The 26,342-nt window shown below is 36.5% G+C and overlaps 1 protein-coding gene across 1 annotated transcript in view; it reads left to right on the top strand.

Annotated features, from left to right (window-relative positions):
- LARP1B (La ribonucleoprotein 1B) overlaps positions 1-26,342 on the top strand; it is a gene marked incomplete at both ends in the record, with an annotated part of 144,015 nt that overhangs the window by 23,242 nt on the left and 94,431 nt on the right. The window contains 7 exon segments of the mRNA XM_079707322.1: positions 1,036-1,179; positions 1,419-1,584; positions 5,375-5,519; positions 10,383-10,557; positions 13,984-14,156; positions 21,497-21,733; positions 21,737-21,862. Of these exon segments, the coding sequence (XP_079563448.1) occupies positions 1,036-1,179; positions 1,419-1,584; positions 5,375-5,519; positions 10,383-10,557; positions 13,984-14,156; positions 21,497-21,733; positions 21,737-21,862 (1,166 nt within the window).

Raw genomic sequence — 26,342 nt, 5'->3', positions numbered from 1 at the left:
TGGGACCTTAAAATGTTTTTCAGACTGGGACAGATTAAAAAATACTCTTTCATTGTCTTAATTTGCATTTCTCAAGGCCACGGAGGCTGAGCACCGTTTTTTAAATTGTCTATTTGCATTTCCTTGCTTGCCCTGCCAGTCTTTTAATGATTTTTTCCTATTTGGTTGCAGGGTGTGTGTGTGTGTGTTTGTGTGTGTGTGTGTGTGTGTGTGTGTGTGTGTGTGAGACAGAGAGAGAGAGAGAGAGAGAGAGAGAGAGGATGCATGAGGGCATAAGAGACATTTGTATGAGTTCTATATGTATTCTGGATATAATTGCTATATTGTTCTGCAGATATCTTCTCCCAGTTTTCATTTCCTTTTTTCTTTAAAAGAAATGTCTTTTACTTAAATAGAAACACCCTTTCCTTAAAAAAATTCCTATTTGTGAAAATAAGTATTATTGTGAAAATAAGTTTTTCTTTTTAGGAGTTTTATATAGTACAAAACTCAGTTGTCTTGGAATTTGTTAAATTTTTAACAGTACAGTTTTAGCAAACGATCTCGTTATCTTTTTTTTAGTATGTTACTTTACTTATCAGAATATCTTCTTTATATGTCAATGCATAAGATGTCTTTTATGCCAGAGACATTTTGACAAATTCCTATGGAATCTCTTAAGTTTGTATCTGTCTTTTTTTTTTTTTTTTTTTTTTTGCGGTACGCGGGCCTCTCACTGTTGTGGCCTCTCCCGTTGCGGAGCACAGGCTCCGGACGTGCAGGCTCAGTGGCCATGGCTCACGGGCCTAGCTGCTCCGCGGCATGAGGGATCTTCCCGGACCGGGGCACGAACCCGCGTCCCCTGCATCGGCAGGCAGACTCTCAACCACTGCACCACCAGGGAAGCCCCAGTTTGTATCTTTCTGAAGAATGACTGGTTACTAATAACTAGTTACAAAGTGGGAAGGGGGGGGTGGTTACCACATTTTCATAAAGATAATCATGTTTTCATAGTTGCAAATTGGAATGTATAAAAATATTTTTATTTTAAAAAAGGTTGGAGGCGTGAAAGAGAAAAGAGAGATGATCAAGATGAAGTTTCCAATGTGAGAAGTGAGTGTGGTAATATCCGAGGTACTTTTAGAGGCCGAGGAAGAGGCCGAGGACGGGGAAGAGGACGAGGCAGAGGAAATCCTCGATGTGAGACTTGATTTTTTGTTTTGTTAAATTAGATAAACACTGAAAAAAGTGTGCAAGTTGTCTGTTTTTCCCACTATCCCACATACTGTTTTAACTGATTTTACGTGTCTGATAATAAAGATGGTTTTGTATTTGTTTGTTACCCCTTGAGATACTTCACTTTGGATTTTTCTTTATAGTAACTACTTCTTTTTTTTTTTCAATCTGTGATCATTTTTCTTTTTCTTTATTACATCAAGTGAACTTTGATTATTCATATGGTTATCAAGAACATGGTGAAAGGACTGGTCAACCATTTCAAACAGAACTTAATACCAGTATGATGTATTACTATGATGATGGTACAGGCGTACAGGTGTATCCTGTGGAAGAAGCATTGCTTAAAGAGTATATTAAACGCCAAATGTAAGTCAATCAGACATAAAGAGATGGGGCAGGAAAATCCATTGCAATATCAAACTTTAACATCACTGATAATATAACACATTTTCTGAGCTGTTTATTAGTAAAATTAGGACATTTTAATAGTATTTTATATTTTGTTTCTAGGAAATGTTAGTAGAGCATGTATAAAGTATTTAAAAAATTTTATTTTTGGTTCATGTTATTATTTATATAAGACTCCTTTCTCTCTTGAGGTACTTCTCTGCTTAAAGGATATTAGTTAAAATGTCACGGCATAATATGAATGATTAAATATAAGAATATAAAACTACTTCATATGTTTGAAATTGAACAAGTGAAATTTAGCTTATTTGCAAATAAATTTATATTAAAATTTGCAAATGAACATAAATGGCAAAAAATGGTGATATCATCTGACTTTTATAACAATTGGTTTCAGAATCGTAAGTTTATTTTTTAACTTTTAAGTTCTCTTTCTTTGTGACACATATTCAAAGGAGACTACCTAATCTTTTTTAGTTTTAGACTTTTTATTTTAGTTCTTGTAATAGTTGCTTTCTGAATATTGAACTTGAAGTTTAGGAGAATATTAGTTTGTTGTATTATCTTTAAGCAAAAAATAACCCCTCTGCCTGTTAGTATTGTGTAGGATGTTTTGCATATTTATATAGTGTGTTTATATAGTGGTGAGAAAAGTATTTCCAAGTGATATGCCTAACTAATTTACTGAAATTTGAACCTTTTTTTATCCTTATAAAGGGAAGGAAAAAGGCTATTTTTGAAAAGGCATAAGCATTTTTATTTATTTATTTATTTATTTTTTAGTTTTTTGGCTTTGTTGGGTCTTCATTGCTGCACCCAAGCATTCTCTTGTTGTGGTAAGCGGGAGCTAATCTTTGTTGCGGTGCGCGGGCTTCTCATTGCGGTGGCTTCTCTTGTTGCGGAGCACAGGCTCTAGATGCGCGAGCTTCAGTAGTTGCGGCACGCGGGCTCAGTTGTGGCTCGTGGGTCTTAGAGCACAGGCTTCAGTAATTGTGGCGCACGGGCTTAGTTGCTCCGCAGCATGTGGGATCTTCCCTGACCAGGGCTCGAACCTGTGTCCCCTGCATTGGCAGGCAGATTCTTAACCACTGTACCACCAGGGAAGCCCCATAAGCATTTTTAAAACATCCACCTTTATTTTAAAAATAAAATGGACCCTAATCCATTAATAGAAAATAATATCTTCATCAGCATCAGCCAGGCATCTTCCTGGGATGCCTTCATGGTGGATTTGATTGGCTTACAATATGAAGCAACTTGTTTATTTTATTCTTGCTTCTTTTGTTACAGTTGACGGAAACACTGAAGAAAAGGGCCTTTTTATGGGCAGAAAGTGCCTGGCATGTGGCTATCAACTTCAAAACACTATTCCTGTCTTCCTTTGTAACTCTTGCTGCCAGGTCCCTTCTGAGACCTGACAGTGGACATGCAACTCCATGTCAGGATAATCGGCCTCCAATGTGCTCATACAAGTGAGGGAGGAGCATAGCTACTTAGTGTTGACAGAATTTCTGATCATGCAGTGTAGAATCCAGAGCTTCTAAGGTAGGACATGATAATGTGCCCTAGGACACTGAACAAAGTATCAGACATGGCATTGGCATGACTCCTTTTTTTGTTATTATTTAGCAGCAGAGTTTTTGGCAGATACTAGAGCACCAGGTTTAGAATGGCTCTTCACTGTTACTGTTCTCTGATTAGTGGACATCTGGATTTGAGGAGTCATGCTTTTGACTTTTTGTCTTTAAGGTTTCTCAAACATAGATAGGCTTATTCATTAGGGTTTCGATTTTCCTCTTTGAGAAGTTACTGAAAAACTTCTTGTACTTCAGGAATATTATGCTAAATATTTTGAAGTAGGAGGCTTAACTGTATTATGGATGGTTCTTAAAATCATTTTAACTGAAAATGTATGTTAATAATTAGACATTTTTGATGTCAGGACATTAAAAATGGAAGATCTTGATTATTTTTAACTGGGGCAGTCTCTTGGCATTCAGATTTAGACATAAGTATGTTTGCAGCCCGTTAGAAGTTTTAAAAAGTGTATACTATAGGTAATAGTGATTTATGAATTTATTTAGATACTGTGTTTCTCACAGAGTACTAGATTAAAAAGACATCTTACTAATTATTCAGAGAAGTTTTTGTCTAAGAATACTTTTAACTTGTGTTTAAATCAGATGTCTTAATGTCTGAAAATTTCGAATTTATGCATATGTATTATGTGCCTACTGCATTTTAGCCACTGTGAAAGGGCTTTTGAAGTGTAACAGAAAGCAGAACAGATGTATTATGTGCCCACCACATGCCAGGCACTGTGAAAAGGGCTTTTGAAGCATAACAAAAATCAAAATGTTAATTTCTTTAAGACTTCAATTATTTTCTTCAGCGTTTAAGAAGAGTAAATGATTTACTAGTGTTACTGCGATGTCAGTTGTATTTCACTGATCTAAGGGAGCTTTGCACTTTGATAGTTGGATAAATATCAGAGTATAAAGAAGTAACTTGGGTATTTACATTTCTAAAATAAGACATTTTTCCCACCCAATGAAAGGTAGCTCAAAGCCAGTTTTCAGTTGTAGGTGATTATTTCTTCAAAGTTAGAATTTGACCTAAATAATTCAAGGGTATCTTGAGTTACCCAATCTTACTCCCAAATATATGAGCTGGTGTGCTTTCTTATCATTTGCCACCCTTCTTTGAAAACTTGCTCTGTGATTTGGAAACAGTATAGGAATTTTAAACTGTAAGCCATATCATTTGATGTCATGTATTTCTTTTGTATTATTCTTTTCTACATTTCCCCCTATTTATCCTCTTCTGTTTTTCTAGAATCTTGTTCTCGTTTTTTTTATATGCAGGCTGTAATTTAAACATGTGTTTCTCAAATGCCATTATTATATGTATTCTTCATATTATCTTTATATCTTGGTGGAACTTGTAGTTGTTGATGATACAGTTTGTTCATTTACACTTCTCTTTATACTCTCCTAGAGAGAAGATTAAGGTGTATAAGTTGCTTCTGTATTTTTTTTTGCCCATGTATATACCTCATGGTGTTGCAGATATTCTTTGTTTAACTGTATTCTGTTCACTTTTAACGTCTTTTATAGTTCTGCCTCTCGAAGAGGGGAGATAGTGAACCATTCAAATATAAAATTGTGTGCATCTATGTCCACATATTCACTCAGTTTTTACTAAGCATTGTGCTGAATGCTAGGGTTCAGAAGTATTAAACAATGTCAGTACCCTGCCAATTTAGAAAACAAACTAATCTACTCTGTAAACTTGACAAAGAATACTTCCAACATACCATTATTTTCAGTGATGGGAAAAAGTTGGAAGGCAGTCTGTTGATGTGTTTAACTTTGTTATTTAGTGTTTAAATGAAGCAAGTTCAAGTAGCTTTGAAATGAAATTTTTCACTTAATTGACTCATTAAAAAGTTAATTATTGAAATGTTTTAAAGTATGGTTAATTGTTTATACCTGGGTAAAGCTGATCTAACAAAGAAGTACGTTTTTGGGAAGATAGTATTCTAAATTTCTTTCTACCTGTGTAAGAGAAATTACTAACAATAGGGTTTTGTTGTTATTATATTTACCCTATGTATGTCATGTTAAATGTATATAATGTTATTAATAAATCAAAATAGTTTTATAACAATTGATATTATAAGCCATAGACATTTTAATATTCTGTTGAATAAATTGATGAAATTTATATTTACTTCTTCTTTTTTCAGTGAATATTACTTCAGTATAGAAAACTTGGAACGGGACTTCTTTCTTAGGAGAAAGATGGATGAGCAAGGTTTCTTGCCTATTTCCCTGATTGCTGGTTTCCACCGTGTTCAGGCTCTCACTACAAACCTTAATCTCATTTTAGAGGTAATTTTTCATACACAAAACAGTCTGTACTTTAGTTATGCTGTGAACCTAAAACTGCTTTAAAAAATAAAGTCTATTAAACAATTTTAAGGAAAAAGCAAAAACAATCTGTAGTTACCTAAGGCTTAGACTGTATCTCAAGGCTTTTTTGCCATTTTATAAAACCCAAATAAATGTCTGACCCCTTAAAGGATTACTTAATGATGTTTCCACCTATTTTTAACCTGATCCTTCTTAGATGGGTTGAACCCCAACACAAACTTGAACACTCTAGGGTGTTCTTGGTCCTTTTAGTCTTCAGGTTGCTGTAAAATAGCATGTATTAAATTATTAAATTAAAATTTAAATTAAATTAAATTTAAATTTTGAGAATATTTCCTGTATAAAGAGGGCTAATTTAAAATAGTCTTTCTAGTTGTGTTCTTTTTTGTTGTTTTTAATAAATTTATTTATTTTTGGCTGCACTGGGTCTTTGTTGCTGTGCGCGGGCTTTCTCTAGTTGTGGCGAGCGGGGGCTACTCTTCGTTGCGGTACGTGGGCTTCCCATTGTAGTGGCTTCTCGTTGTGGAGCACGGGCTCTAGGCATGTGGGCTTCAGTAGTTGTAGCACACAGGCTCAGTAGTTGTGGCTCACAGGCTCTAGAGCACAGGCTGAGTAGTTGTGGTGCACAGGCTTAGTTGCTCCGTGGCACATGGGATCTTCCCGGACCAGGGCTTGAACCTGTGTCCCCTGCATTGGCAGGTGGATTCTTAACCACTGTGCCACCAGGGAAGCCCGGGAAAGGATATTTAAAAAAAAAAAAAAAACTTTTGCGTTACCATTATGGTTAGCATTATTAATACATAATGACTGATTTTTTTTTGTAGAGTTTATTTATATAGGCTGCGTTGGGTCTTCGCTGCTGTGCACGGGCTTCCTCTAGTTGCGGTGAGCAGGAGCTACTCTTCGTTGTGGTGTGTGGGCTTCTCATTGCAGTGGCTTCTCTAGTTGCGGAGAATGGGCTCTAGGTACAGGGGCTTTGGTGGCTGTGACACACAGACTCTAGAGCGCAGACTTAGTAATTGTGGTGCACAGGCTTAGTTGCTCCGCGGCACGCGGGATCTTCCCAGACCAGGGCTCAAACCCATGTCCCCTGCTCTGGCAGGTGGACTCTTAACCACTGTGCCACCAGCGAAGTCCCCACAGTGACTGATTTACAGTAAGAAATACTACTACTGTGAAACATAGAAACACATAAGCATAGTGATTTAGAATAGCATAGGTCTGAATTCACTTAACATTCATTATGTACCTACCACTTATTACAGTGGGAAAGATGTCTTTTTTTCCCTTAAGAAGGTAAGGCTTCATTAGGCTTTGCAGTATAAACATACTGATTTAGAGCAGGGACTTTAGAACCTGCATACATATCCTCCTAGGTCTGTGACTTCAGGCAGTGTCCTGAGACTTCTGTAAAGTGGAAATTGTTACAATACATACTTCATAGGGTTGTATGAAATGTGTAATGGCAGTGTCTGGCATACACAGTAAACTCTAAATAAGAATTTGCTGTTACTGTTAGTCTTCAAGGATATCCTTCTGTTGATTCTGTTGATTCTCCTTTTATCTTCATTTCATTTCTACCAGCTTTTTCCTATTTGTATTTGAATATGCTTAAGTCTTAACTGTCTTGAAAAAACTATCAAAAGAAGCAAAATATATTTTAGCTAACACCCGTATCTGCTCTGGTCGAGTGTGTCTACACAGCTAAACTTACTGAATCTGTTTCCTCCTCTCCCATTTGTTTTTCACCTTACTGCACTCTTTTTCTTTCTTTCTTTTTTTTTTTTACTTTGATACATATGTATATTGTAATATGATGGCTATTGCAGCATTATCACTTAACATAGTTATAGTACAATATAATAGAAATAATAGAAAATAATAGGAAAAAAACCCTCAGACACCCAGAAATGTTGACTGTATACTGTAGCTCATTGTTTAGTAGTTCAATATAACCAAGATTTGGTTTTAGTAAAAATATGTCTAACTCTGTCTAGATCTTTTCCTTAATTTGTGTATGCTGTGAGCCTTTTAAGTTTTTGTATGAGTCTTTTAAGGCCTGAGTCACAACTTTCCCCCTTTCTGTTTTCTTTATTTTCTTCTTGAGTTTTTTTTGTTTCTTTCTTTTCAGTAGGGAATTAATTCCCTGTGATTCAAGATTCAAAGGGTATATAGTGAAAAATTTCCTTCTCATCTTTCACCAACAGTGAACTAGTTAAACCCTCCTTGGTATGGCAAGTAGTGTTACTTCTTTTTTGTGTATTCTTCCTGAGATAGTTCATGTTTTACTACATATACTGTTATACCCCTTCCTTTTATAAAAACAGCATATATTGGAAGATCATTCAATAGCTATATATAAAGAACTTTGAATTTTTTCCTGAAAATTTTTCTTTAAATTGAGACATAACTTATACATTGTATATTAGAAGTTATAAGATTAAGAATGACTTTCCCCTATGTACATACTTGTGTTACTGCTACATGGATTAAGATAGAACATTTTCAACATCCCAGGGAGCTCCCTTGTACTCCCGCCTAGTCTGAATCACTCTTCTCTTCAAAGTAGTTGCTTTTCAGAGAGGTCCTTCATCTTGTTTTTTAAACATTACATAATCAAAGTTATTTGAAATCTTTTATATCTGACTTTTGCTTGTTATTTCTGTAAGGCTTATCCATGTTGTTGTTGTGTGTGGCAGTTGTTTATTTTTCATTTTGCAGTAGTATTCAATTGTATGAATATAACTCTTTTCAGGTTCCTCTTAATAGACATTTGGGTTATTTACAGCTTGAATATGTGACTGTTGTGAACATTATTATTGTACATATTTTTGGATGGACATATACACTTATTTTTCTGTGAAATTGATGGGTAACAGGTTATGTGCATGTGTGTGTGTGTGTATACAAACATATACATATATATATATAAATATATATATATATACGAGCTTAGCTTTTGTAAATACTGCTAAACGTTTTTACAAGATATTGAACCAATTAAAACTACTGCTGTTCAGAGTTTGACTTGCTTCACATACCAGCGAACACTGTTGGTGGTCTTTTTCCAAAACATTTTGAAAAACTTAAGCCCATAGCAAAGTTTTAAGGTAATTTTTCTTTTTCTTTTTCTTTTTAAAATTCAGGTGTAAATAACATGATGTAAAATGCAGGGCTATTAGGTGTTCAGTTCAAGTTTTGAAAGTTGTATAAGCCTGCTCCAAACAAGATATAGTTAATTACTCTAAAAACTTCCTTAGTGGCCCTTTGCAGTCAGTCCCCCATCCCCTCACCCTTTGCCCCACCAAACCAAAGCACTTTTCTGATTCTGTTACCAGAGATTTATTTTGTCTTTTCTTTACATTTGTGTAAATAGAGTTCTTCTGTCTCCTGGCTCTTTCATTTGTAGTTTTTGAAATTCATCCATGTTGTTGCAAGATCTGGATGCTGGGTATACTGCTTTGCTACTGGGGTGTCATTGCTTCTAGAACATTCAGTGGACAAAACTAGGAAAATACATTAAAAAATTACACATATCAGCAACTCAAACCCTTTACTGTAAGATTCTTCCTTATTTCCTTCATTCCATATTTCAGACTCTCTTCTTTTTCAGTGAGTATCCTGATTCCCATCAAAAGAGTTTGTTTCTAAATAATTTTAATACTAATTTTAAAGTAATGTCCAGTTACAGAAAATATACTTACTTGAGAAGTAAGTATGATACTAATATTAAGGGCATACAAATGTAAGATACTTAAAGTAGTACATATAATGTGTTCTCCAACTAAAATATAGCGAGTTTTAATCCTTATAAGTTAACAGTTTGTATGTTGAGTTTTTTGTTTGTTTGTTTGTTTGTTTGTTTGTTTTTTGCGGTACGTGGGCCTCTCACTGTTGTGGCCTCTCCCGTTGCGGAGCACTGGCTCCGGACGCGCAGGCTCAGTGGCCATGGCTCACGGGCCCAGCCGCTCCGCGGCATGTGGTATCTTCCCAGACCGGGGCACGAACCCGTGTTCCCTGCATCGGCAGGCGGACTCTCAACCACTGCGCCACCAGGGAAGCCCTGCTGAGTTTTTATATTTGTATTTTTCCTAGTTTCTGAAGGTGTGAGTGTCCTTGAATTTCAGGGAAGATTCAGATCAGTAAGGCTGTAATTTTTATTTGGAAGAAATTTTGTTCTAGTTTTATTTTATCCTTAAATTACAGCAAGCTATTTTTTGAGAGCCACCATATCCTAGTGGCTGAGGGTTTTCGTGTTGGACAGATAATAAATGGTTTGAGTCCTGGTATTGCCTCATACTAAGTCCATAACCTTTACCAAGTTACTTTATTTCTTTGAGCCTCAATTTCCTCATCTGTGAAACCTACTTTACACTTACAAGGTATTATGAGGAATCTCTGCATGTGTGTGTTTATTATTCAGTAATGGTGGTATTTATTACAATAATTAAATATAATGCCTAAATTTTATTTGGTGATATTATATTAAGGGAAAACTAAAGGAAACAGGAGTGGAAAAAATTGTCAATAAAAACTTATTGTAGTTTGCTTCAAGTTGTTGCAATACTCCTTACTTGAAAATTTGGTTTTCACAATTAGAATAATTTGCTACATGTTAAATCAGGATATTTGTTACTTTACAGGGGCAAATTATTTTAAAATCTGTTCTGTTCGTGGATATTCTGAGAAATATATTACATTAACTGTAATACCCTATGCTGATTTCAGGCTTAAAAAATGTTTAGGTTATTAGAAGTATAGGAGGTACAATTAAATTTTTTGAATGAATGTTCTTTAATAACTCAAAATTCCTATTTATAGGCACTGAAAGATAGCACAGAAGTGGAAATTGTGGATGAGAAAATGAGAAAAAAGATAGAACCAGAAAAATGGCCAATTCCGGGCCCTTCTCCACGTAGTGTGCCACAAACAGACTTCTCTCAACTGATTGATTGCCCAGAGTTTGTACCAGGCCAAGCCTTTGGTTCACATACAGGTAACAGCTTTTCTTCTAGAGCAAACAGCATAACAGTGGGCTATTTAGTCCAATTTACCTATCCTTTTAAAGTTTATATAGATTCAATAGAAAATTAAAGATAACCCAGTGACTTATGTTGCTTTAAATTCTATTCATATTGCTTCCCGTAGAAAGTTATAAATTAAATAGAGATTTAAGAATTATGGGAGGAGCTCTGCTCTATTTATTCTTAACTTATTTGTCTACTTTGTCACATGTGGAGTTTCTACCTATCTTCTTAATTTTACTAAATGATTATAGATGTATTCTGCCAGTTTTCCCCTTGTAAGATTGGAATAGTCTAAAAGTCTTATACTCAAGAGTGGGGGTAGCCTTCCTTTAATTTTTTTCTTATGTGCTTCAACTTTGTCTTGAAATGACAAGATGACCTATATTCTAAATCAGAATTGGGGATCTCTTATGAAGTTATTGTAATTATATATTAAAGAATTGGTGGTATTTAGAATTTCCAAAAATTGCTTTAATGTTAAGAATTTTTTCCTGGATCATTTTTAAGAGATTCCCTCTTGGGAAAAAATATGTGTGCTTAAACTTTTTTCAGTCAGGGTGATGATCTACTGATGCTCTTGGATGTCATTTGATCGGAATATGCAGAGGAATAGGTGACTCACTGAAATATCATTATAAACATTGGAACAAATCGTCTGCAGAAATGAAAGCGACCAGACTTCTGTGCAAGAATGTCTACTCCCACTTCTGTGGAGGAGGTTGGGCCAACACTACAATGGAGATAAACACCTTTGTGATGATGATGAAAGACAGACCAGAGGACTGCTGTTGTTTTTATAGGAGCTGCCCATTTGTTTGTAATTAGCCTGGGCTGCATGTGCTACTTTTTTTCACGGTGGGAAAGTTAATTATCATTCTGGAAATATTGCAAGATTCTGTCTTTTCCTTCCATACTTATGTACTTGTGTCCAGATCAATGAAGCAGAAATAGAGAGGCTTGAGTGGAATTTCTCAGATTGTTGGGTCCTTTGCTATTTGATTTGCTCTTTACAGTATAGTGTACATTGTATAATTCACATGTTGTCATAGTGTTTCGCATGGACTATAAGATTTATTAATGTGGACACTAAGGGATAAGAAACTTAAGAAACGAACGGGAGTATTTTTTTTTTTTTTACTCTTCAGAATGTATTTTTGATATACCAGTGTAGAGACCTCCCATCAATAAAGCACTGATGGACAGTCTCACAGATATTTTTATTTAGTGTTTCTTTGATTGTCAGCCCTCTGTGCCTCTACACCTAGCAAGCAACTTGGGCAGGTGTTTTAAAAGTTGAAGAACTTCGAATGACATTTTTTAGTTTTTTTTAAAAAAATACAGTGTCTGATGGTAAGTTAGATTAAGTTAATGTGTAAACTTGGGGTCCAAGATGACATTTTTAACCGTCTTATGAACAGGCATTAGGTCAGTTGTTAAATAGAAAATACTTTTTCCACAGGGTAGCTAAGATAGGTCAGTCAAGTTGGTGATGCCTGTCCATTAACCATTTATGCATTATTAATAAAATTACAAGAATAAAATCACAATGTTTGTACATTTTTGTGTTTTTTTTAAAATATATACTCATTTACATGCACATACATATTGCCTGAACGAACTTTTTGGCCAACCCAATATAAGCACATGTATTGTGAATATTGTGAAACATACAACTTCATGGTAGAAACATTATTCAAGCTTAAAGAGCAATTAGAGATGATTATATCATAAACTTAAGTAGGTATTTAAAAATTCAATTTCTATGTTAAAAATAGTAGATACTAATTTATCTACCTTGTGCTAGATACTGTTCTAGTCGTGTATACATGAACTATACATACTAATTTAGTTAATTCTCCCAGTTACTAGTGGTGGTTCCTAGTCTACTTTTAAAGCTTTATTTACTGCATGAATAGAGATGATTCATAGTCTTAGGAATAGGGTTCTCTAGAGTTAATGTTTTTTTTCATTCCTATAACTTCAATATTAATACTGACAGCCCAAACCTTTTCACTCGTACTAATTTTTTGGATCAGTTGATGACATGTACCATTAAGTTGTAGAGCAGCAGTGTCCAATAGAAATATTACGTTTGCCACACATGTAATCCTAATAATTTTTAATAGCGTTAAAAGCTGTAAAACAAATGAAATTAATTTTTATATACCCAAATATTATGAAATTAATATAAAAATTATGGACCAGTGTTATTTTTGTACCAAGTGTTTGAAATCTGCTGTGTATTTTACACTTATCCTGAGCACATTTCAGCACTAGCCACATTTCAAGTGCTTTGTAGCTCCACAAGGCTAGTGGCTATTGTATTGAACAGTGAAGTTTTATAGTGTTTTCTGTTATGAATCATTATACTTCTTTTTAAAGCAATATAGTAATCTGGTGGTTGAAGCCTGGATCTATGTGTCCATAGAGAAGAAAATAAATCCATCTGATTCTCATATGTAGTAGATGAAAGTAAAATCTTGGAATACTCTCTCAAACTGACTCCTGGAATGTGCCTTTGCATTTTCATTTAGTAAGTTAGAAGGATTGTTGGTGTTCATTTATTTCAACTTTCTCTCTGTAGTATTCAACTTTGCAATATTTTCAGGGAATTGGCTTTGAGGAGTAAATAATGTTTAGAAGTTTACAGTATAAATTTGTTTTTAAAACACTTTTTGTCCAAAGCAAGTTCATATTGCATTATAACTTAAATATTCTTCGACTTCTGAAAAAAAATTTATAAAGGAATTGATTTGTATTTTATAGAGCATATAATTACTTTGATTAAAAGTGTGGAGAAAGACATTTTTAATTCCAGCAGAGTTGTAAAATGTTTTGTTATTACCAGGGCATTGCACTTTAATGACGTGACATTCTAGTCTTCACAGTATTCACTGCAAGCCAAGGGCCAAACTGCATTTAGGTAAACCTTGTTAGGCAAAGGAGATGAGAAAAGTATGAGTATTGGCCGCCTTAGTATAGATCCTAGCAGAACAATGAAGGATTGATTTTGCCTTGAATAAAATATGAATTTTATTTGCTTAGTAGCATTTAAGATTCCCTAATTTCATTACAATTAATGAATCTAAGGTTTCACAGAGAATTGACTCCCAAATAGATGTATTGTCATAATTAGTAAGTGACTTGCATTGATATTCTTGAGAAGTTTGAATGAATGTGTCTGCATAAGGGTTGATAACATTCCTGTTATTATTCATTGGCTTCACTCGAATACATCTTACAAAGCCCTTTGGGTTTGAAAATCATTGAAAGATTATAATTGAGATTGATTTATCATGTTTTTGTGAAGAAAGAAAATGCCCAAGTAAAGAAAAAATATGTGTTATAAGTAAGAAAACCATTATTTTAACTATAGAACTAACTTAAAATTTTAGAGTCTGCCCCAAATTCTCCAAGAATTGGAAGTCCACTGAGCCCAAAGAAAAACACTGAAACAAGTAATCTTCAAGCAATGTCTAGAGGTTTGTCTGCCAGTTTGCCCGACTTGGACTCAGAACCTTGGATAGAAGTAAGAAAGAGACATCATCCATCCCCAGTGAAATTGAAGGTAAGTTGTTATGACCCAAGTGAAGTGTGATATATTTTTTTTAGAAAAATTTTTAAAATTTTTATTTATTTATTTTTGGCTGTGTTGGGTCTTTGTTACTGTGCGTGGGCTTTCTCTAGTTGCGTCGAGTGGGGGCTACTCTTCGTTGCGGTGCATGGGCTTCTCAATGTGGTGGCTTCTCTTGTTGCGGAGCCCGGGCTCTAGGCGCGTGAGCTCAGTAGTTGTGGCTCGCAGGCTCTAGAGCACAGGCTCAGTCGTTGTGGTGCATGGGCTTAGTTGCTCTGCAGCATGGGGGATCTTCCCAGACCAGGGCTCAAACCGGTGTCCCCTGCATTGGCAGGCGGATTCTTAACCACTGCACCAGCAGGGAAGTCTGAAGTGTGATATATTGTGAGTGGAATGTAAGGCCACTGTTTTTGAGGTACATACATAAATTTGGAAAAGTTTTAAGAAAAATGGTAAAAATTGGAACCATTGCCCTTCAGTAAAGCTTATGGGTTACTAAGTAGTTGAAAACGAATAATATTGTATCATTTTTAAATTTTTATCTTATTTCTGAATATGATTTAAGAATATTTCACTTTAAGGCTTCCCTGGTGGCGCAGTGGTTGAGAGTCCGCCTGCCGATGCAGGGGACGTGGGTTCGTGCCCTGGTCCGGGAAGATCCCACATGCCGCGGAGCGGCTGGGCCCCTGAGCCATGGCCGCTGAGCCTGCGCGTCCGGAGCCTGTGCTCCGCAATGGGACAGGCCACGACAGTGAGAGGCCCACGTACCGAAAAAAAAAAAATTTCACTTTAACCTTTTTTACTTGAAATTAGTTTATATTTGAATAATATTTCAGTTTTGTTAAAGCTGACAAAACTTCTAAATTTTGAATTTATAACTGCCATATTATTTGTAACCTTGTTAATTATTTTAAAAATTCTTTTACATGTAATTACTTGTAAATGATACATGTCTGGTTTATATATGTTTTGGTGATTGTACAGTAGGAAAGGAAAAGAGAATAAATTACTTGGGGGCACACAAGGGGGTGAGATGATCGTGGTTAGGGAACGATAGGAGAGTTTCTTGTTGTAGAACTGCTGTATTTTTGGCTGGTGGTTGGATACGTGAACTTCAAACGTGATAAAAATTGCTCTGATCTAAACCACAAACACAGAGTACAAGTAAAATGGAAATCCTAGTAAGACTGATGGGTAACATCAGTGTTTATCTTGTGATAGTCTACTATAGTTTTACAGTATGTTAACATTGGAGGAAACTGAGTAAAAAGTACACGAGATTTCTATTTCTTTTTTTTTTTGGCCGTGCTGCGCAGCATGTGGGATCTTAGTTCCCCGACCAGGGATTGAACCAGTGCCCCCTGCATTGGGAGTGTAGAATCTTAACCACTGGACCACCAGGGAAGTCCTCGAGATTTTTATTTCTTATAACTGTATGTGAATGTACAACTATCTCAAAGTAAAAAAGTTTACTAAAAATAAACTTGGAAATATTCAAATAATTTCAATATTCAAAGTAAGCTCTAAAAGGAATAGGTCACTAAAAATAATTGGGCCCAGATGTGGGAAGAATGAAGAAGGCCATCATATTACAGATTATTATGAGTAGAGCTCTTTATTCCTAAGATGAAAGCATGAAGAAAGGAAGCACGAAGGATTTAAGCACGGTTCTTCATTGGAAGAATTGAGAGGGTGTTGATATTTTACCTCAGCATAGGATGTTTGGCAATGTCTCGAGACAATTTGTTTTTTTAATAAATAGATACATTTATTTATTTTTTAATTTGTTTGTTTACTTATTCATTTATTTATGGCTGTGTTGGGTCTTCATTGCTGTGCGCGGGCTTTTTCTAGGTGCGGCAGGCAGGGACTACTCTTCGTTGTGGTGCGTGGGCTTCTTTCTCATTGCTGTGGCCTCTCTTGTTGCAATTATTTAATAAATTTCTTAAAGCACTGTCTCTTTTTTAATTAATTAATTAATTAATTAATTTTTGGCTGTGTTGGGTCTTTGTTGCTGTGTGCAGGCTTTCTCTAGTTGTGGCGAGTGGGGGCCACTCTTCGTTGCCGTGCGTGGGCGTCTCATTGTCATGGCTTCTCTTGTTGCAGAGCACAGGCTCCAGGCACGCAGGCTTCAGTAGTTGTGGCACGTGGGCTCAGTAGTTGTGGCTCACGGGCTCTAGAGCTCAGGCTCAGTAGTTGTGGCGCACGGGCTTAGTTGCTCCGCGACACGTGGGATCTTCCCAGACCAGTGCTCGAACCCTGCATTAGCAGGCGGATTCTTAATCACTGCACCACCGGGGAAGCCCCTGGAGACAATATTTGGTTGTTAAAACTGAGAGAGTTCTACTGCATCCTGTGAATGAAGGCCAGGGATGCTGCTAAACATCCTACAGTGCACAGGACAGCCAGCCACCACACACACGCCCTAAGGAACTATCAAGCCCAACATGTCAGTAATGCTGAGTTTGAAACCCTGATTAAAGATAACTTTTTAATTTTTTATTTACCATTAAAAAAATTGAAGTACAGTTTATTTACAATGTTGTGTTAGCCTCAAGTGGTACAGCACAATGGTTCAGTTATACATATGTGTATACCTGTATATACCTATTCTTTTGCAGATTTTTTCCATGATAGGCTATTACAAGATATTGAATATACTTCCCTGTGCTCTACAGTAGGTCCTTGTTGTTTATCTATTTTATACATAGTAGTGTGTGTATGTTAATTCCACACTCCTGATTTATCCCCCACCCCACCCCCCACTATCCTGTAGTAACCATAAGTTTTCTATGTCTGTGAGTCTATTTCTGTTTTGTAAATAAAGATAAGTTTTTACTTAGCAATGGTAGTTAAACACATCATACTAAAATGTTAACAAGAGGTTTTCTTCCTTGGGGCATTTTAAAAACCTAGAGCAGCTTCTCAAAATAAGATTTTCTAAAGATCCTGATTAATTTGTATATTTGTCATGGCAAACCTGGATAACGAGGGAGGATCATATCCTGGGCTCATTGACAGAAACTTGTACCATATTTCATTTATACCAAGATCTATGTTTTTTCCTTCATGTTAAAAAAAAAAACCTCCACATTTAAGCATTTCTTTTAAAATAATATCTTAAAATTGATAACATCTTTGATTTGATGAAAACAGTTTTTGCAAGGGTTAGTTGGATTTTACTGTATAGGGCCAGCAAATTGGTGATGGAGTGTGGTTTTCAAAACAGAAAGAGAATTGTATAATATCTAGGACCTTTCAGTTTCATGGCCAAAGAATATTGGTACCATTAGTAAGACCTGAAATGTATTCCAATACTACAGAGTGGGGGCTTGGCCTGGAGGAAAGATGACTGTAGGTTCATCAGAGATACCTGCTGAGGTAGGTTAGTTATTGACAACATACTTTTATTTATGTATGTATGTATGATATTTCAGAGACACCTGCTGAGGTAGGTTAGTTATTGACAACATACTTTCATTTATTTATATATGTATGTATGTACGTATGTATGTATCTATCTACCTACCTACCTACCTACCTACCTATCTGCGCTGGGTCTTAGTTGCAGTAAGTGGGATCTTCACTCTTAGTCACATTATGCGGGATCTTTAGTTGCAGCATGCCGGATCTAGTTCCCTGACCAGGGATCGAACCCGGGCCCACTACACTGGGAGCATGGAGTCTTAGCCACCGGACCACCAGGGAAGTCCTGTCAACATACTTTTTTGAAAATGATCTTTTTAAAATAGATGTTCTAGAGTGGGTATAGAAATCTTGGTCAGATTGCATTTTCCCCTAGAAATCTTTCTTTTTTAATTAATTTTTCTCGGAGTATAGTTGCTTTACAATGTTGTACTAGCTTCTACTGCACAGCAAAATGAATCAGCCATACATACACATATATCCCCTCCTTTTAGGACAGTACAGTGCATTAAGTAGAGTTCCCCATGCTATACAGTATGTTCCCATCAGTTGTCTATTTTATACATAGTATCAGTAGTGTATATGTGTCAATCCCAATCTCCCAATTCCTCCCACCCCATCCCTTTCCCCCTTAGTATCCTTACGTTTGTTCTCTAAGTCTGTGTGTCTATTTTTGCTTGGCAATTAAGGTCATCTATACCATTTTTCTAGATTCCACATACATGCATTAATAATACGATATATGTTTTTCTCTTTCTGACTTCACTCTGTGTGACACTCTCTAGGTCCATCCACATCTCTACAGATGACCCAATTTTGTTCCTTTTTATGGCTGAGTGATATTCCATTGTATACACGTACCACATTTTTTTTTAATTTTTGAATTTTATTTTATATTTTTATACAGAAGGTTCTTATTAGTTATCCATTTTATACATATTAGTGTATATATGTCAATCCCAATCTCCCAATTCATCACACCACCACCACCCCCTGCCACGTTTCCCCCTTGCTGTCCATACGTTTGTTCTCTACATCTTTGTCTCAATTTCTGCCCTGCAAACCGGTTCACCTGTACCATTTTTCTAGGTTCCACATATATGCGTTAATATATGATATTTGTTTTTCTCTTTCTGACTTACTTCACTCTGTGTGACACTCTCTAGGTCCATCCACATCTCTACAAATGACCCAATTTCGTTCCTTTTTATGGCTGAGTAATATTCCATTGTATACATGTACCACATCTTCTTAAACCAATTGTCTGTTGATGGGCATTTGGTTGTTTCCATGTCTTGGCTATTGTAAATAGTGCTGCTGTGAACATTGAGGTGCAAGTATCTTTTCAAATTAGAGTTTTCATCTTTTCCAGATATATGCCCAGGTGTGGGATTGCTGGATCATATGGTAGCTCTATTTTTAGTTTTTTTAAGGAGCCTCCATACTGTTTTCCATAGTGGCTGTATCAAGTTACATTCCCACCAGCAGTGTAAGAGGGTTCACTTTTCTCCATACCCTCTCCAGCATTTATTGTTTGTAGATTTTTTGATGACGGCTATTCTGACTGGTGTCAATGTAGTTTTGATTTGCATTTCTGTAATAATTAGTGATGTTGAGCATCTATTCATGTGTGTGTTGGCCATCTGTATGTCTTCTTTGGAGAAATGTCTATTTAGGTCTTCCACCCTTTTTGATTGGGTTGTTTGTTTTTTGATATTGAGCTGCTTATATATTTTGGAGATTAATCCTTTGTTGGTTGCTTCATTTGAAAATATTTTCTCCCATTCTGAGGGTTGTCTTTTCATCTTATTTATGGTTTCCTTTGCTGTGCAAAAACTTTTAAGTTTAATTAGAGGTCCCATTTGTTTCCCCTAGAAATCTGAAAACATTTTTCCACTGTCATCTTTGTCAATTTTCAGAACTCTTGTGAAATTCAGTCCCTTCAGATTGTGTCAACTGACTTTTTTATTACTGAAAGCTTTTAAGATTATTTCTTCATCCCCACTCTTGAAATTTCAGATGATATACCCTGGAGTTGGTCTATTTTTATTCATTATGCTAGTATTTATGTCCTTTAAAGACTTTCTCTTTTGGGCTGATGATTGTCTCTTAATATCTGGTGATCTTTGGTTGATGGTTTATATTAGTATTGGTAAATTGGTACAGATTTCTTTTGTGTATGGCCTTATAGATCTGCTCATCCAGAGGACCATTTTCCTGAATGTGAGGTATGATTGCACACTCTTGGTTAAGTGTAAAGGTCCTATGGACTTGGATTTCTAGACTTAGGCAGAGCAGAGTCGGGCTGGTTTTGGATCTCCAAAATTGCTAAAATAAGGAGTACTTTTTTATGGGAGGTAGAATTTGTTAGTGTATTTCATTCATTGGTAAAATTACCTTATTTTTTCCCCCATTTTGTTTTAGAAGTTTAGAATAATACTAGGATGTGTTCAGCCTCTCTGTAGCTCCAGCACCTAAGATATGAACCCTCCCTTGGCAAATGTTTAACTTTGTTTAGAAAGCGATTCTTGGGCTTTTAGTTGGGGGCAGACTTTATAATAAAGCTTTGTATTCTCGGATAAGGGTGTGGGGCCAACTGTGTCCTATAGTTAGTTTTCCAGGTACCTTTATTTTTTCGGTATGCGGGCCTCTCACTGTTGTGGCCTCTCCCATTGCGGAGCACAGGCTCCGGACGCGCAGGCTCAGCAGCCATGGCTCGTGGGCCTAGCCACTCTGCGGCATGTGGGATCTTCCCGTACCAGGGCACGAACCCATGTCCCCTGCATCGGCAGGCAGACTCTCAACCACTGTGCCACCCGGGAAGCCCCCCAGGCACCTATTTTGATTGCTGTCACATAGTCCTTTCCTGTTCTTTGTATCTACCATCTCAAAACTTTTTAGGACCCCAGTGGGATCAATGGTGTCTGCCTTCCCTGTAGCCTTCCTTTTTTTTTTTTTTAATATTTATTTATTTAGGCTGTACCGGGTCTTAGTTGCGGCACACAGGATCTTCGTTGCAGCCTGTGGGATCTTTTTAATTGCAGCATGCGCACTTTTTAGTTGCGGCATGTGAACTCTTAGTTGCGGCATGCGTGTGGGATCTAGTTCCCCGACCAGGGATCAAACCTCCTGGTCCCCCTGCATTGAGAGTGCAGAGCATTACCCACTGGACCACCAGGGAAGTCCCAGCCTTCCTTGATATGGGTTTTAGATTTCTATTTCCTCTAGTCATGTTTATTATTAATACAATTCCATTTGCTTTCTGCTTTCCAGAAAATTATAAAAATTTCTGATCTTCTGATAGTTATACTTGTTTTCTTATTGACAAATTATGGTATTAATGTAATTGTGAGTTAAAAAGCGTTGAGACTAGGGAAGATCGTTGAATCTTGAAGTCAGAAGACCCTGGTTGTTCTGGGAATTCCCAGTGGTTAGGGCTCTGTGCTTCCACTGCAGGGGGTGTGGGTTCAATCCCTGGTTGGGGAAAGTAGGATCCCACATGACATGCAGCGCGGCAAAAAAAAAAAAAAAAAAAAAAAAGTCCTTGGTTGTTCTAGTCCGGACTAATTCTGCAATTGTGGACAAACAACGTCACATCTCTAGGCCTTTTTTTCCCTCATCTGTAAAACAAGTTGGTACTAAGGACCATTCTAACTCTAAAGGAGTCTTTAATATAATCCTTCTTTTTTCAGCTTTGTGGGTTTTTTTAATCTTAAACTGATTGTTTAGCAGTTACTTTATATTTATTGGCCTGGAATAATACTGGTGTGATTTTCTTTTGCAGTTTGACTGCTAATCTAGTTATTGAGCATACAGTTTTGATATTACTTACATTAACATTGTTATGTGACATTTATTGTAAAAGTGATAACAGTGTTTTTATATAAAATACCAATTTCTTCCTTCAGGAATCACCACCTCTACCTGAAGAGGCATCAAATCACCTATATCTTCCAGATGAACAAGAACAAGAAGAACTTGATTTTTTATTTGATGAAGAGATGGAACAAATAGAAGGGCGAAAAAACACATTTACTGATTGGTCTGATAATGATTCAGATTATGAAATCGATGACCAGGATTTAAACAAGATTTTGATTGTAACTCAGACACCACCTTACATGAGAAAACATCCTGGAGGAGATTGAACAGGCAACCACATGTCTTGGGCAAAAATTACATCTGAACTTGCTGAAGTTATCAACGGTGGCTTATATTATTATGAGCAGGATTTGTGGATGGAAGAAAATGAAAACAAACACACAGCCGTAAAGGTAATTGTTTCTGACCAACATCTTTCTGTTGATACTGTGTTTTGATTGCACATTGCTGCTTATGTTTTCCTAAACTTGAGGGTTTATTTTATGAAATTTTGAATATAAGTAAATTATATTTAATTTGAAAAATTCCTGGAAATATATCTGATATTCACAAGCTGAAAAATTATTTTATTAAAATGACAGTGAAATAAGTACTTTAATTACAAAAAATAAAATAAACACTCACTGATTAAAAACCCTTTTATCAGGTGAAAATAATAAGAAGGCCTTTTCTCATAAGAAGGAATAAAATCTAAAGTTATGGGTAGGCTTAGTTTATATGCTGTGTACTTTCCTGGCTATAATCACCCTAGCTATGTGAGCAGGGCTTCACAGAGGAGTTACTTACTTTTGTTGCCCCTTGTGTCCTTCTCACCTTAGTCTGCAGTGCATGTTCTGTGGTTGTAGAACTGGTTGCTGACAAGTATAGAAGATTAAACTGGCTGATTGTCTCTCCTTGTCCAATCATAACTTTGTTGCTGGGAGTGATGTTTGAAACCTTGTTCCAATTTTTTATCTTCTTGCATTTCACCCCACCTCCTGGTACCTATCCCAGTTATTAAGGTACAGTAAGAGAGTGCCAGAGTAGTCTACTGGCTATCTGCATTCCTTTTATATGACTTTTAATGGTATAGAAAGGAATTAAAAAGGATCTTTTTCTGCTGTTAAATTGATCAGAAACACCCCCCAAAAAAATTAAATATTTGTTTTGGGGATAGAATAATGAGGGAAGAGTTGTATAAGTATAATATGCCAAATAGGAAAGAGATCTTGGTCAGAAATACAGTTCTAGAACAAAAAGCCAGCCAACTCGTGGTTGGAAAGAAGGGGCTGGCTGTCTGTGGAGCTCCATAGCATCAATGTATGTGCTTTCCTTCTTGAGTCTTCATTTCTTTTCTTCCTGGAATTTCTCCATCACTACCCTCTTCTCTAGCCCCTGCCTTTTTGGAGATCCTGCCTCAAGATATGGTAGCTTGTCAGTGACTTAGAGCCTGAGCAGTTCTCTCTGTCCTACTGCAATGGGAAAGGAAGTGTGTTTTTAAAAAGTTTCTTGGTTGAAAGTCTCTCCTTGCATAAGGGTTGTTACTTTATTTGTGATACTTAAGTTCTGTAAGTAACATCTAACTTAAATCCTTTTGGGAACAAAAAGAGATTGAAAATAAACTAATAATAGGTTAAAATTGCACTACCTCCATTCCCTATCCCTCTACCCTGCTTTGTTCTTCATCTACCATTCTGTATATTGCACTTACTTCTTTTCTGTTTCCATCTCATGAATGTAAGATCTATGAGGATAGGGATTTTTGTCTTATTTTGTACACTGCTGTATCTCCAGCTACAACAGTTTCTGGCACAAAGTAGTGCTCAATTCATATTTGTTAAAATGGATAAATGAATTATGGATTAAACATTATGAACTAACCAGGGGAACCTAACCTCTGTGTATAATATTGGTTCTGTGGGAAAATATTTTCAGAGTGCCAAATAACGAACTTTCAAGTCACCTTGAGAAACATATCCTGTTGATAGATGATTATTTGCTTTAAAGTGTAGACAACAATAATTAACTCATCTGTTGCCTTAGCCATTAAATATTAGTCCAGGGAAAGTAATCTTGGCTATATGGCTCTTAAGCATTATGGGTCTGCTCGTAATTATGTCTTATCTGATCCCTGTGTACACTCCTGTTATTTAACTTATTTCTTTTGTTTCTAATTCTGTGCTCAACATATAATTTCTCATTAGAATTGTACTTTTTCTGAGAGTCTGTTTAGAGGGAGAGAAATCAATTATTTAATATATATTAAACTCCTACTGTGTGTGTGACACTGTGTTAGATCCTGGGCATGGAAGGGGAAGATAACAGTAGGATCTCTACATGCCTGGTTCTTATAAATAATTAGGGTGATAGACATTAAAATAAGCTGCAATAAGTACTTGATCACAAATTATGATAAGTGTGAAAAGAACAAGGTGCTATTGGATTAGGCTATAAGGGAATGCCTGTGAGAAAGTCACAGTTATAGTGAGATAGGAACTGTGAATAAAAATGAACCATGCAAATAACAGATAAACCATATTCTAGGAAAAGGGACTAGCAGGTGTAAGAATCTGAGATGGGAAAGAATTTGGTATATTTGAGGAACTGAAAAAAGGTCTGTTGATAGTATTTATGTAAGAGAACAGTTATAGATATATAGACATGCATCTGATCATAGAAGGTAACATGTGGGCCATGTTAAATAGTTTGGAACTTACCTAAAGTTCAGATGCAGTACCTTGAAGAATTTTATACAGGCCAACAGGATGTGATCTAATTTTTATTTATTTATTTTTTAATTTTTAACTTAATTTTATTTTATTTTTTGCTGTACATGGGCCTCTCACTGTTGTGGCCTCTCCCGCTGCGGAGCACAGGCTCCGGATGCACAGGTTCAGCGGCCATGGCTCACGGGCCTAGCCGCTCTGCGGCATGTGGGATCTTCCCGGACCGGGGCACAAACCCGTGTCCCCTGCATCGGCAGGTGGACTCCCAACCACTGTGCCACCAGGGAAGCCCTAATTTTTATTTTTAAAGTATCACTAGTTACTGTGGCAGAGAACGGATTAGATGGGGACAAGAGTGGCAGAAGAAATCCAGTTGGGCGGCTATTAAAGTAGTCCAGGAGATGTATGTTGGTAATTCAATATAAATTGGTGGCAGAGGAAATGTAGAATTTAGAAGACCCAGGTCTGAGCCCTGAGGAGTGATCATTTAGGAGTTGTATAGGAAACTGGTGTGGAAGCCAAACACTGTCTTCCAGAGGAAAGAATAATCAGATGTGTCAGAAGCTGGACAGATTGAGTTTAGGTATAAATGAAAAGAATGCCAAATTGGTAGGGTTGTTTGTTGATCATTTCTGACTTTGTGAAGGGAGTTTTGCTGAATCCAGAAGCTGAACTGTACCAAAGAGTAGGTGTAGGCCTTCTGTTTCTGACATGTCCTTATTACTGAAGACAACTAAAATGGCCTTTTAATAAATGAGAAAATATCTACTTAAAATCCTTGAAGATCTACAAGGTAAGTTATTATCAGAATAAAACCATAGAGAAGCAGCGTGTTGAAACCAGTTTTGCCTGGGAGACCATTTTGGAATTTGGGTAGTTTGAGAAGTTCAGCTTTGCAAAAGCCACCCAAAATGTAGGGGTAAAAGACAAACCCATGGCCCAGTCAAAAAGTCAGGGATTCCAACAGGAGTCCTTTTCCCATTGAATTGGTACCTAAGGAAAATACCCTAGGGAAAGAGAACTTAACTGCTTTCTCATCTTCACCTCTATGGGACCACAAAGCATATTTCCTTAGTTGTGCAAAACAGAATAAGGAGAAAAAAATTGGCTTAGAAGTTATAATCATGCAACCCAAATTCATACTATATGGGTGACTAGAGTAACTACTAGTCATAAATTTAAAGTGATTGTGGCCTGTTTATTTCCCGGAAATTAGCAGAAGCAAATCTAACTTTTTTGTGAAGACATTCACCTTTATCCTAGGCCTCAAAGAATTTACTCAAATTATTTTGTAATGAAAGTGAGCAGCTTGGGCTTCCCTGGTTAAGAAACAGCCTGCCAGTGCAAGGGACATGGGTTTGAGCCCTGGTCCGGGAAGATCCCACGTGCCACGGAGCATCTAAGCCCGTGAACCACAACTACTGAGCCTGCGCTCTAGAGCCTGTGAGCCACAGCAACTGAGCCCACGTGCCACAACTACTGAAGCCTGTGTGCCTCGAGCCTGTGCTCCACAACAAGAGAAGCCACCGCAATAAGAAGCCCATGCACTGCAACAAAGAGTAGCCCCTGCTTGCTGCAGCTAGAGAAAGCCCAAGCACAGCAACAAAGACCCAATGCAGCCAAAAATAAATTAATTAATTAAAAAAAAAGAAAAGTAAATGAGCAGCTCACCAAGTTAATAAGCAAACAAGGAAATAAGTTACTGCATGTGAGAATGAGAAAAAGTAACAGTAAGACCATACCCTGAAAAATTTTAGATAGTAGGATTATTAAACATAGTATAGAGTAACTTTGCTTACTGTGTTTAAAGAAAAATATCTGCAGGGAAAAATAAATTCTAAAGAATAACCTTTCTAGAACTTCTGGAATAAAAACAGTTAAGGCTGAAATTAAGAACTCAGTTAATTGAAGGGATTAACAGCAGATTAGATACAATTAAAGTATTAGTGAATTGGAAGACAGTTTACAAGAAGCTATTCAGAAATCAGCATAGAGTGATAAAGAGATAGACTATATGAAAGAAGGTATAGAATGGTATTGTAGATGGTCTTTGCTATTATTTGGTGTATTTCAAATCAAGTTGTATAATTTAACATCTAGTGGATTTTATTATAAATCTTTTTATTTTTGAGAAAAGTAAAAGCAAGTGGAATATAGAGTGATAAAC

Source organism: Hyperoodon ampullatus, assembly GCF_949752795.1.
Source record: "Hyperoodon ampullatus genome assembly, chromosome: 1".
Taxonomy (NCBI): Eukaryota; Metazoa; Chordata; class Mammalia; order Artiodactyla; family Ziphiidae; genus Hyperoodon; species Hyperoodon ampullatus.
Note: the sequence above shows the minus strand (reverse complement) of the source record. Positions and strands in the feature narration are given on the sequence as shown.